Source organism: Pseudopipra pipra, chromosome 7 (genome assembly GCF_036250125.1).
Source record: "Pseudopipra pipra isolate bDixPip1 chromosome 7, bDixPip1.hap1, whole genome shotgun sequence".
In the NCBI taxonomy this organism is placed as follows: domain Eukaryota; kingdom Metazoa; phylum Chordata; class Aves; order Passeriformes; family Pipridae; genus Pseudopipra; species Pseudopipra pipra.
The window spans coordinates 12,013,706-12,026,796 of NC_087555.1; the positions used below are offsets into that span (position 1 = coordinate 12,013,706).

Consider the following 13,091-nt stretch of genomic DNA (forward strand, 5'->3'; position numbering starts at 1 on the left):
ATCCCAACCCACGAGTTGTCTTCCATCTTATTATCTCTTCCCAGCTGGGAAGGGGAGTGATAGAGTGGCTGGGTGGGCACCTGGCATCCAGCCACGGTCAACTCACCACAATCCTGCTTCTAAATCCACTAGCTATGTTCATAGAGAGAGAGAAAAGTGGGAATGAAGAGGCAAAAGCTTAGGTAGTAAGTGAAAAAAGATTTCTTCCATCTCTGATGTAAATGACGTTTAACTTAAATTTTTTCATTATTGTTTCTTGGTTTAAGATCTAAAATGCAGCCATATGAGAAACAAGGCTCCTTGTTGATTAAGCTTCTAACAGGGAATTTTGTGAGTTAACTGAAATAATGCCATGTTGTTTTGTTATGAGCATTTATTATGTATGCCTGTGTCCTTCCTGTTTATTACTGCATTAAATTCTTAGTTCTAAGAGCTGGGTGAGATAAAAATTATGTATTGGGGTAAGGCTTTTCCTTATTTCTGACTGGCCCCTACACTTTGTTAGGCTGCATGAATCAGTGGGGTTTTAACTGCTTCAGGGTTTAAGCTGAAGTGAAGCTTAGTTTATTTCAGCAAAGCACTCGTTGTATATGGTTACTAGCCCTACATTAGGATGAAGATTTGAAAGAGTACTGCTTAGTGCTGTTGGATGCAATTTCTAGCTTGCACTATTTTTAGGTGGGGAGTTTTGCAACTCCCCACAAGCAAACAAACGTGGTTGGTTGCTGTTGAGGCTGACTGATGGCACACAGAAACATATGCACGTGCTCTCCGCCTACAGAATTAAGGAAGGGTTGTGTCTTGTGCAGCCCTTGTTTAGACAGATTTAAGTGAAACTAGTGTAGAAAGAGTCTGCTGGGGAAGTTGGGAAGTCTTGGGAAGACCAGAATCTTAAAGTGGGATTTGTAACATCCGCAAGTTTCTGGTACCCCGTCCTTCCTGTCGGTTTTTGTGCAGAAGCTGTGTGTCCTGCCGTGTGCCAGTGGAGGCTACAGTCACTACAGTTGCTGAGCAGTCAGTAGCCTCAGCAGTTTCATTTCCTCTAGACCACCCTTTCTAAGCGAGTTGAATTTTTGGCAGGCCATACAAGGAAAAGATTGGGTCACTGAGACAGTTCTAGAGAAAGCCAGAGGGACAAAACCAGGGTGCAAGGAAGCTGAGGGAAATTAGAGAGACTGTAATTTAATGAAAGGACAGGAATATTTCCATCAAGGGTAAGAAAGGAAGAAATCAAAAGTAAAACTTACAAAGACACAATGGTACCGGAAGGGGTGGTCCTTTAAACTGCTGTATGAAGGGCGAGGCCACAATCAAGTATTTGTCACACAGTGCAGATCACGGCAACTGAACTCTTGATTCAGGTAAGACACAGAAGAACTAATCCAGGGAAAGAGTTGCTGAGACTTGAGATGACATGGAGATAGACATATTTTGGACCTGAAGATGAAATCATACTTGTGGTGGCCCTTTGGGTAAAGGCACAACTCGTGCCAGTGAAACAAGTCGGACGGGTTTTCTGATCTGTTACTACCCTAAGCCTTTTGGAAGGAATTTGTATGCCTCATTCTGTCAAAAGGTATGTTATCATTTTCAGTTTGTAAAGGTAGATAGGTTGAAATCAATGAATGACTGTCTTCATTGCAAAATTTTAACAAATTCTGGCTCTCCTAACTGTCCATCTTCATAATGCTGACTTCACAATTTTCTGGGAACCTGGTAGCCCTACTTACCACTGTTCACCTATTTCCTGCTGCATGGAAGAGACTGGTAACTAGCATGTTGGGAACCTTTCCACTTCAGAGGGTGAAAATGTCAGAAGTTGCTTAAATTCTCCTGTAAATGGGGAAGTATATTACATAAATAATTTCAAAAGAATGTTTAGTTGTTGAGTCCCCTGTATTTACTGAGTACTGCTACTGAATTTGGTGCTAAAAGTTTACTCTTTTTTATTTGGGAAATAATTTTCCTGTTGAAAATAGGCTAGGGTGAATTGGAGAGGGATTTCGGAGAAAGGAGGTAACTCATGGCAGATCTGGTGACACAGCAGGACAGTGGGTCTGAGACTTCTAAAATTAAAAGATACAATTGATTTGCCTTTCCCTCGCTGTCTCTTAATCAGGGTTTTTATAAGAGAGCAAAAGTACTGAGCTGTGCTAGAAAGCACCAGGTATGCTGCTTAGTGTGTCCCCTTTAAAACAAAAGCAAAACCTGATTACTGTTGTGGCTTACTTACAATTTTTTTCTCACAAGTTCTGCAATAATCAATTTTCTGAAACTGGAATTGTGATAGGTGGAGTAGGGATCTGCTGCTTTATGACCAGTTTATTTAACATACTTCTTGTAAGTCATGTGACAATTAGATATCGTACAACAGTACTTTTCCTGGAACTTTAGAGACTATGCCTGTCTCACTTTTTTCAGTTGTTCCAGCACTCCTCCAGCCTGTCCTCCCATGTAAGTGATGTAAAATTACTATTATTATTCAGTTTGCATGTTGTATCAGTTGTGTCTTCAATTTAGTAAAGTGGGAGAAAAAGAAAGTGGCAGTTAAACACTGTTTTGGTTGTCCTCCCTGTAATTACAGACAAGCTTAAATGTAGTATATAGGTGGCACATGTGTTCTAACTGCAATAATTGGATGGGTTTGAAACTTACAGCCTTTGAGAAATAAAAATGGAAATTCCCTTTACAAGAAAGATTTTCTTTTGTAAGCATATACCTTGTATCTTAAACAAAAAGCATGATTTATGTGAGAAAGAAGATCATTGCCTAACTAGCTACCAAGAAAGTACATTTCTCTTTCCTGTGTGAATACAGAAATATAAAGTCAGATCTGTAATCATCAAATTGTGAGTAGCACAATTCAGATACTAGTGGGTTTGTGGTGATATGGGCTGAATGGTGTGGATTCTAGTCTGTTTAAGAGTTCAGTTTGACTGGATTTAAAGAAAACGGTATTTGGGGGCAGAGAGTGAATCGTATGTGCTGTTACAACACATTCTGCTGTTTTATCATTTTTTTGGAAGCCAAAGGTTTAAGATTCAGTTGTACGTTCATTCTTGCTAACCAACAGAATGCTGACCAAGAGCATGCCACAAAAAGCTGTTTTGCTTGTAGAGTGGTCCTTGGAGGAGAGCGGAATACAATTGTCTTCTAATTATTATTACCAGTTAGTCAGCTGGGCTACCTTGGAGTTACCAGCCCTGGTATGGAAACATTTGCAGTAGCAATAGGATTAAATGGATTGCATAGTATTCCAGTAGTGTAGGAGTAGAAAGTTTTCATTTGCCCTTGTCAACTTTTCTGTCTCCCAGCAACAGTGTCTCTCAATGGGACAAGAGAACTCTTCTGAAGGCATTTCTATTGAGTTTCTCTTCAGAGATTCCCAGGTGTCTCATATCTAAGGCAGAGAGAATAAAGTGGTACATGGTTCTCTTACTAGAGGGAAGTGGAGGCAGGTCCTTTAAGTATCAGCTGTAGAGACCCAGGTTTCTCTCAGCCTTTCTGAGCATTGCTTCAGGAGAGGTGTGCTTGGAGGAGAGGGGCTGTGGAGGTGGCACAGCGCTGTTCTGGGCCAACTCCCTGCTCCACCCTGAGACTCGTGCCCAGTCACCCACCCCAGCTCACTTCCTGGGGAAGGGCTGGCTGCACACACAGGCACAAAATGCTCAAAAAGTCCAATTTAGATAAGAGGCATGCACCAGGTTAACTATAACAGGGTGTGGATTGAGCCCCCCCTCTCTCTTTTTTCCTCTCTTTTCTTTGGCTCTCTTTCCCCAGCTCCACACCATCCACGTGGCAGCACCAATGCAGGATCTAAGGACTTTGTTTTCTATTCTATCACATTCTACCCCATACTCAATTTTGAAGTTTGTTGTGGGAAGGGGGAGGTGTTTGTTCCTTGTGAGCCAGTACCTTTGTGGTTTGTGAGCCAGCACCTTTGAGTGGTGGTTGCCGCAGCTAAGACGATGGTACAATAAAACAGTGAGTTCCTGACACGTCTCTGGTGTCTTTGTTCAGCCTGACAAGAATTTATAACAAACATCACACCCCTACCACTGGGTTGTGACATCAGCAGAGGCAGGTCCTTTAAGTGTCAGCGTGAGATAGTTGCAAGGCTTGCAGTTGGTATTTTCTAACTTTCTCTTGTGCTAAAAGTTGAATCCATAAGCCAAGTTTAATATTTCTAAAGCTGATAGAGGAAGTGGAGGGGAAGAGAGGTGGTATTTCATGCTCAGTGAAACAGAGGTAATTTTATAAGAATTCTTCTGGCCTTTTTAAAAGGGTTGACATGATCTGTATTTAATACTACAAATTGATTGAGAGCTAGGAACTGAGTTTTATTTGATGTAGATAAACCAAAACAGGAGGAGATGTTTTGGGTATGCTGACCATCATCAGAAGAGGTAAAAAGAAAGGAGAAGCCAGATAGCTTAGAGCAGTTATACTCCTGTGGACTCTTTAGCTTTGTTACCATGTAAAACCTTTGTTATGGTGTAAAACTTGGCAGTCTCATTTATTACATAGTCTATATTTCAGATTGGCAAGTGGCTGTTGCTCCCAAATGTGATCAAATATCAAAAACCCCCAAAGCCCAAACAAAAACAGCAGCAGCCTGCCAGGATTGTACATCCTGTACATTGGTACTTCCTACTGCCTAAACACACCATAGGAAGCAAGAACAATCCATGACTTTCTCTGTTACTGTCACTTAGTACAGAGGTTTTAATACTCCTTGTTAAGTCCAGAGAACCAAAAGAGCAAAGCATCAAAGCTATAATGCTTTATCAAAGCTATAATGCTGCTATAAAGGCAGCCTCCCTCTACTGAAGTACTTCTGATTGCATTATTTTGGGCTATTCTACATGGTGTGATACCTTTTGTATAAATCAATGTTATTGCACTACTGTCACTGACAAATGAAATCAACTGCTGTTTGTATTTAGATCCAAATCCTGATGTGAAATGAGTACAGACTTCCACAAACTCCTTTTTGAAGTTTCCGAGGCTTTGGTCACAGATGAACTGGTGGCACTGAAGTTCCTCAGCCTGGATCACATTCCCATGAGGAAGCTGGAAGCCATCCAGGAGCCCAAGGCCTTCTTCGAAGTGCTGCAGGAGAAAGACATGATTGAGTCAGGGAACCTGGCCTTTCTCAGGGAGCTGCTCTACTGGATCGGTCGGATGGACCTCCTGTCCACCCACCTGGATTCCAGCCGGGAGCAGATGGAGAGAGAGCTGCAGGTCCAAGGCAGGGCAAAGGTGTCATCTTACAGGTAAGCAGAGAAACAGTAACACAAAATGTTGCACACAAAATGTACAACAGTTCAGTTGTGTAGTGTCTTGTTTTCTGTCTGCACTGTTGTCTTATGAATATCCCAGCATAATTGTATTTATTACAGCATGAATTCCTCCCATAGCAAGTTTTACATTTTGCGATTCAAATGTGTAATTGTGGTGTTTACTTCTTATAACTTTCTTGAACAGTCTCTCTATTCTTTATTGTCAGGCAACTGCTATATGGAATTGCAGAGGACTTGACTCCAGAAGATGTCAAAAATGTGAAGTTCCTGCTCCAAAAAAAATTACCTAAGAACAAGCTCCAGGATAATGCTGTATGAAAAGTGATCCTGAGAAATTTTGCAAGGCTAGTTCAGAGTGTGCTAGTTCTTGTAGGAAGGGAGGAAAGAGCAAGCAGTCTGCTCTCGTGAAAATCTGTTGTTGAAAGAATTGTGATGTGCTGTGAAAGAATGGACCCTTATTTTCTTCATGGTATCTTTTCTCTGCCCTTTTTTGCTGTCCTTGTCTTATTTTCTCTCTACCACCTGTCTCCCTAATCTTTTCTTCTTGCAAAATCCATCAAGCTCTTCCTTTAATCTTTGCTTGATATTTATAAGACATTTATAAGGCATTTACTGTATCTAAGAAGACTGATGTTTGCTAAAGGAAAAACAGTGTTTTGGAGACAGAAAATTGAGCTCTAGTGTGAGAGCTCAACCACAAATTTTTGTATGTCATTGAGTAAATTTTCTTCTTTATTGTAATTTGGAGTAATGGCATTTTGTTAACTTCTCCTCAAAGGTATTAAGAGTTTTAATGAGCTAGTTTAACACTTGTAAATAATGAACAGTGTTATAAAAATGCCTGGTATTATTAAGAAGCTTTCTTAAAAAACCTATTTGTGTATTGTGGCACCTAGAGGAATACTAGCAGATTTACTTCCAACTTTGTGGACTGTTGAGCTTTAATAAACAAAATTAGCCCTGAACACCTTTTCTGTAACAGAAAATGTAAAATGGCATAGCTAAAGGACTTAACAGCCCTTCATCAGAACACAAAGGCACGACAGGATGCCATGTTGTTACCCACATCGGTGCTTTGTGCTGCTGAAACAAAGCAGGATAACCCAGCCACTGGCAATTTCTATTCACCCTGTCCTAACCTTAGTGATGCATTTATTCAGTTGCATCATGATCCTTCTTTTAATGAGGTTTGGAGGAAAAAGTAGTTGTTCTTTAGCTGGTCAGTCTCTGTGAGTGAGGATGTTGTCTTGTGCTCTGTCCAGAGGTGCCTGCAGTTACTGAGTTTGGGTTATGTGTTCTTGTTCTACCAGTCAATGTTGCAGGTTTTTCTGGAAATGGAAAGAAATAGGATAATTAAAGAAGATGACCTGACAACGCTGAAAGATATATTAAACCCATTTAGAGCTGACATAAAGAAAAAAATTGATATCTATGAAGAAAAAAAGAAAGGTAAATTTATTTAATCTGCTGTTTAATAATAGAGCTGGGGTCTTTTGTGGGCTTTTTGGCTCCATCGTTGACAGCTTAGAAGTCTAAAGATGAGAGGGAGACCTTACAGTATCCTGGGACAGGCAGAGCGCCTCTAGAAACCTCTGGTTTCTGAAGTTTTCTGCTACTTCATTATCCCATCATACCTTCTTGTATCCGTCCTTGAAACATGTTCTGTGCCTTGTAAATGGTCTTCTTCTCCCTCCTCTTTGCCTTAAGTGCAATTTATCTGTTCAGGAAAAAGTGCAGTGCTGGTTTTGGACCAGCATAGCTTTTCAGTCACTGAAAGAGACTGGCAGTGACAGTTGACTTAGGGAAACTTGTACTGGGAGATTGTCAGCACTACCTTCTGTTAGCCAGGATGTTTGTTCTTAGTCAAAGTCCCTAAAGACCCAGTACTTGGCTAAAGTGTAGCTTTCTGTAACCAGATGAGAAATTTCAAGGACTTCAGTATATCTGGACTGTTGCAGCTGAGGTGGTGCCTTCTGACACCACAGCCGGGCCTTACTCTTTGGAAAACAGGATGTCTCAGTAGCAACTGAGACCTGTTTTCCTCATAACTTCATTTTGAATGATTCAGGACATGAGTCTTCTTAGACACATTTATACAGTCCATACAGTTCCCTGCAGAGCTGCAGAGGAGTTTCCCCTGCATGTCTTTGTGCTGCTGACCTCTACTGTTGTCTCTAAAAGAGCAGAAGAAAATTGCCAAGGGCGGTTAGAGTAATTAAGTCCTGTGCCAGGGAATGGCTTTTTAGTAGTGTTGTTACTATTTTGTCCCCCTTGATAAGTAGAAAAAGAGCATGTCGTGTGGATCTTGTTGCCTTGACAATTAAATTTCATTTAAACATATCTGTGTAACTTGTTAAAGGGGCACTGTGATTTAGCTTCTTGGGTAGAGTCATGGATTTGATGATTTCTTAAAATTTTTTCAGAAAGTTGTATTCAAATAAGTGTTTTGTTGCTTTGAGGAGATCTTCCATTATGCTGGCATTTTGCATCACCCAAACAGTAAATCCTAAAAATTCTGTTTATCTTTTCCTTCTAAGAAAATTATTCTAAAGAAGAACTCCACTATCCTGTGTCTGTTTCTCTGCATCCAGGGGAACAAGGAGCAGAGGGGAAGACAACACAGCTGGTGAGAAATACTTGAAGATTACCTTTAAATTATTTATCCAAACTTCCGGGAGAGGGAGCATAAATTCTTAAGACTAAGCAGGTAGAACAGCTGAGAGGGAGGGGTTCTGGCTTTATATGTAGGCCTTGGAACAATTCCTATTTTCCAAACAAGACCAAGACCTCTTCCTTTCTGGGGACAGGACTGTCAGCAACATTTTAAGTAATAAATGAAGCTGTTGTGTGAAGAAAACCTGTCTTAATGATAATGGAGACAGTGACATTAAAGTCCTGGATGGGACATTCCTGGACAGATGGGAAGAGAACAGCAGAACTTGCTACCTCACTAGAATCCCACAAGGACCACTAGAGGGTAGGGTGCAGGAATTTTTCCTCTGCACATGCAGACTTGTATTTCTGAATATTCACTTGCTCCCATATCAAAATCGCATGCTCAACACAGAGAGAATGGAGGAGGGATTCAGGGAGACAATGCAAATTCCTCTCCTCTGTAGCTAGATTGTATTCTTAGGCTTTTCCTTTCTTGTTTCTCAGCCCTTGCAATTTTTGTCCTTGGGTAATGAAGGACCAATAATCTGTGTATAGTGTATTTCTCTTTTGAATGCTTGGCATTGCTTTCTTACCTGATTTTTTTGTTTCCACAGCCTGTGGAAACATATAAGATGAAAAATAACCCCCATGGTTACTGTGTGATTCTTAACAACCACATTTTTAACAATCCGCGTTGCAACAGAAAAGGAACAGTGAAAGATGGAGGTAAGTACTTTTTAATCCAATTACTGATTTGCTTTTTTCTCTAATGATTCTCCAAGACAATTATCTAATCTTTCCTGTGAGGAAGAATCATGTCCACTGTACTCCTTGGCCTTCAGAGTAACTGCAGGGGCAGTCACTGTAGAAATTGGGAATATGCCACTTCCAACAGTTTAGCCGATGGCTTAAAGAAGGATCTGCTTTTTTTTGTAGTCAAAAAGCATTTGGTTATATCTACGAAGTAGTGAAGGAGGGATTACTGTTCCACCTTTTCACTTTTTGATTGTTTTTAATTCTTAGCTATCATAGAAAAATATTTTTAAGTCCTTAAATTATTTTCAAAGATCAAAGAAATGCTCTGTAATTTTCCTTAAAGCCTGTCTTCCTGCAAGTCACTTTTAAGATAAGAGTTTATCTTAAAAAAGTAAAATCTGTTTCATGAAAGGACACATCAAGGATATTAACTCCATCCAGCCCATGTACAGGCTTCTTCCTTCCCAGCTTCTTTCTCGCAGTTCACACAACAATTAAGTCACCATTTGCTGAGAAGTCTTCAGAGCATTTGTGAGCAGGTTACTCTGCCTTCCTTCTTGCTGCGTTGATAATTTTCACAGAATGAGAGACCTATTTAGTTTGAGGTTGGCAGATTTTGTCATTCTAAAGAGGTGGTACTTCTTTAACTTGCCAAGTGTTGTTCTTAGGCATCTGAGGTTGTTATGCAACACGCAGTTAAAGCTTGCTTTAACACAGTGAACTTCACTAACTCGTACCTATACATCATTATAATCTGAAACCTGTTTTTATTTTAGATAGCATGGTACTTAACCCAGCTGTGTTTAAAAAGATAAAATGAGGCAAATTAGGCATGGGTTTTTCTAATAAGATTTGGCAGGCTAAGAGTCAGTCCAGGTGAGTTTATGGGTGGTATCTGAACATTTCTGCTAATATCTGATCTGCCACACAGACACTGATGTTTCTGCATCTTTCTTGTCACTGTTTATGTTTAACAAGTTCCTTCTGACTTTTTTTCCCAGAGGCTGTGAAGAGGGTCTTTAAGTGGCTTCAGTTTGAGACAATTGAGCACATGGATCTGGAAGCAAAAGAAATATATGAGAAAGTTAAAGAATACAGCAAAAGAGATCATAGAAACATGGACTGTTTTGTTTGCTTCATTTTTTCCCATGGTGAAAAACACAAAATAAAAGGCATTGATGATGAGTTAGTAAATATTAGAGATTTAGTCTCCTGCTTCAGTGGATCTAATTGTCCCTCTCTTGCTGGTAAACCCAAGGTGTTTTTCATCCAGGCTTGCCAAGGCTCTGTTGGTCATCCAGCTGTTCCAGTAGAATCAGACTTTTCTGGACATCTTGGGACAGATGCTACTCCTCTGACTTCCATTCCTGATCTGGCTGATATTCTGGTTGGCATGTCTACAGTGGAAGACTATTTGTCCTTCCGGAATAGAGAGACTGGCAGTGTTTACATTCAATGCCTCTGTGACAAGATGGAGTCGCTTTGCCCACTGTAAGTACTGTTTTTAATTCTTGTACATTTGGGGTATTGCAGACATACATACTGAAGCATGCTGTGCTGAAACATCAGTGTTTTGCATTTTTGCTATATAACGTTTTTCACCTGCAGGACAGCGGAGAATAGTAATTATTTTGGAATTGGGCATTGTTATTCTTCTACGGATGAGCCAAAGTATAAATTACTTCCTTGTGACAAAACCAGGGTTGTAATGCTGAAGCATTACACAAAAACAAGTGTGTGTATGTGTATGTGTGTTTTTTAACATTTTTTGGCTGATAAATGATTTTTGTTCCAGTGACACTTGATAAAAGTGAATTTGTTGAGTGATTGCACAGACAATCAGTGTTCTTTAGTCATAATTTTCATTGTTACCTTCCTCCCATCCCTTCATAAATTTGATTTAGAACATAGAATTTCCCTTCAGACATCACTCTCTCATGATGTCCAGAAGAAGACATGCAGAATGTACAGGTTTGGCCCTGTTTCATCTTGGTGTTCTCTTCTGACTATAACTAAAGCAGGAGACTGTGTTTGCTGGTAAAGCAATGCTACACGGAGGTTGCTTTTATTCCCTCAAACATACTGAATCCTGCTGTTATACAATGGAGTGTGCAATTTCAGTGACAGGTAGGGTGGGGCAGGATTCCAGTCATCCCAGAGATACCACTTTATTGGAGCAAACATAGATCACCTTATTGGCTGACCTGCAAGTACCACGTATTTCAATGTGACTTTCCTTCATTTTTGTTCAAGCCGCATCGATCTCCTAACCATCCTGACAACAGTGAACAAGGAAGTGGGAGGAAAAGAATTTAAAGTATGGAATCAGATGCCAGGAGGAAAATTAGAGAAGCAGATGCCACAAATAATAACAACACTACGGAAGCAACTGATCTTCGAAATTCCACAAGGACAGTCAAGTAAAAAGTAGAAAAATAAGAATGCAATCAGTTTAGGCTTCCACAGGGAAGAGACTTTACATGAGAAATTATCTAGATCTGTGCAGTTAGCCCCAGTCCTTGAAGGACCCATAGGACCTACCTAAATTTTAAAATTTCTATATTTAATCAGTCTTCTGCCACCTGGATCTGTGGCAGTTGGGTAAGGCTGTGGAAGAGTACAGATCTGGCTTTTTGTCCTGCAGAGGCAGTGGAGTATATTCGGTCTGGGTTTCAGGTGAGGAAGCATGTGTAGGGTTGTAACTGCCTTACCCAGAGGTCTATCTTTGGAAGCTATAATTTTTCATGGAAAATAACATCCTGATCCAGAAGGACCAAAAAAACCATGATTATGATAGTACAATGGTTCTTTTCCTCCAGATATTTAGTTTATGTTATTAATTTACTTGGCTAAGCAGCATTTTGGTGTAAGCTTTTTAACAGTAAAGGTTCTGATTTTTTCTCAGCACTTCCAGGGGCCAGTGTGTCATGAATGGCTGTGGAACACTGGAAGGAAGTTCTTTGTACTCTTGTTTCTGTTGTAATAAATTGTCTTGTTTTTTACATCACCTTGGTCTGTGGTGTGTTCCTTTGTTGGATGGACTGTCTAAGGGACAGTCAACATGACAAACACTTTTACCTCAGCAGAAGTCATTTTGCTCTTGTTGGAGTGTTTCATGGGAGCCACCCCAAGGGGTAGCAGATTGATATCTCTTCAACAGCAGGTGGAGAGATGGTAGGAAAGAGTAAGATCAGGACTGTCATGATAATGGCAGCTAATGCCCGTGAGGCCATTCTTATCTTGCATCTTCAGCAATGTGTAGGTATTATGTGGGAGCTGTATGGGATTCTAACAGCTAAATCCCTTTTGAGTTTATAAAAAGATAAAGGATGAATTTGAGACACGTGGTAACTTCTGCTTTTTTCAGTTTGGATTTTTTGGAAATCCACGTCTAGCCATAAAGGAGGGCTCTTTATTCAATCCTTCTGGAAGCGAATATTTTTTTCTGATTCCACGCAATGTGTTGGTAGTTGTTTTCTGCTCCCCTTATGCTTTTTCACCTTCCAAGTAAAAGAGAGACTGCCTGTTCTTAGAATTACAGCTCTGTTCACATTGGTTTCATAAATAATAAATAGACATTACAAGCACTATGTAAATGATACTGCAGCAAAAGTTACAAGAAGCTGTTACCAGTTATGGTGCGGTTCTGTGGCTGATACTTGGTTAACCATTTAGGAAATGTGGCAACAATTTATTTACATTTTTTATAATGTTTTCATCAGTGCGACCCTGATATGAAGTTAGATTAGATTAGTGGATGTTGCTTTATGAAAAGGAAATATAGCTTAAATTAAATAACTTCCCTCTGGGAGAAACTTGCTGAATGGTGGTAGCTGTTCCAGAAGTGAAGTTGTGAATCAATAGCATTTTTATTTCTCATATTTCTCTCTATCAGAGTTCAATACACTCAGACCAAGTTCTTTCAGCTCTTTTATATGAGGAGGAGTTGGATATTAAATTTACTTTTTTGGTATATTTGGTGCTACACAGGATTTTCATTTAGTAGGGTGAGAGAGATACATAGGTATGCTCACCATCATGACATTCAACATCCCCAGTCGTGGTGGAACCTGTGGGTTGAAGCCAGCTCAAGCCCATTGCTCTTTTCAAAGTTTAAGTATTTTTATCAGTTTTCCAGGTCTTATACTTTTATGTTGGGTTGGGTAGAGCCACATATTCACACCCTCCCTGCTCATTTTGCTAGCTCAGGAAGACATTATTCCTCATTAATTGTCTCAGGGTACCTGGTGATTCCCAGGTGTAGATGTCTTCTCTAAAAGTAAGGTTACCCTCCCATCTCCCTGATGTTGAGGTAAATGGAACTTTCTTTATGATCTGTCTTCCCTGAGATCATATGTTTTTTGCCCTTTGCCTTTT

At 40.0% G+C, this 13,091-nt stretch overlaps 1 protein-coding gene across 3 annotated transcripts; it reads left to right on the forward strand.

Moving 5' to 3' along the window:
• Window positions 1-52: 52 nt before the first annotated feature.
• On the forward strand, window positions 53-11,721 carry LOC135417577 (caspase-8-like). Of its 3 annotated transcripts, none has more exons than XM_064662019.1 (8): window positions 53-2,454; window positions 4,947-5,276; window positions 5,510-5,615; window positions 6,614-6,752; window positions 7,841-7,929; window positions 8,573-8,684; window positions 9,716-10,205; window positions 10,968-11,721. In XM_064662019.1, the coding sequence occupies exons 2-8, from the start codon at window positions 4,966-4,968 to the stop codon at window positions 11,143-11,145; spliced, it is 1,425 nt and encodes a 474-aa protein (XP_064518089.1). In that variant the 5' UTR covers window positions 53-2,454; window positions 4,947-4,965; the 3' UTR covers window positions 11,146-11,721. The 3 variants fall into 3 exon arrangements, with proteins under 3 accessions (XP_064518089.1, XP_064518090.1, XP_064518091.1); XM_064662020.1 differs by having other exon boundaries at window positions 53-1,576; XM_064662021.1 differs by having other exon boundaries at window positions 53-1,361.
• The last annotated feature ends 1,370 nt before the right edge of the window (window positions 11,722-13,091 follow it).

Bases quoted from the DNA above. Each gene is read 5' to 3' on its own strand.
- LOC135417577 (XM_064662019.1), top strand. From the start codon at position 4,966: ATGAGTACAGACTTCCACAAACTCCTTTTTGAAGTTTCCGAGGCTTTG. The intron at 6,753-7,840 runs GTAAATTTATTT...TTTCCTTCTAAG, and splicing joins CTATGAAGAAAAAAAGAAAG to AAAATTATTCTAAAGAAGAA. The intron at 7,930-8,572 runs GTGAGAAATACT...TTGTTTCCACAG, and splicing joins AGGGGAAGACAACACAGCTG to CCTGTGGAAACATATAAGAT.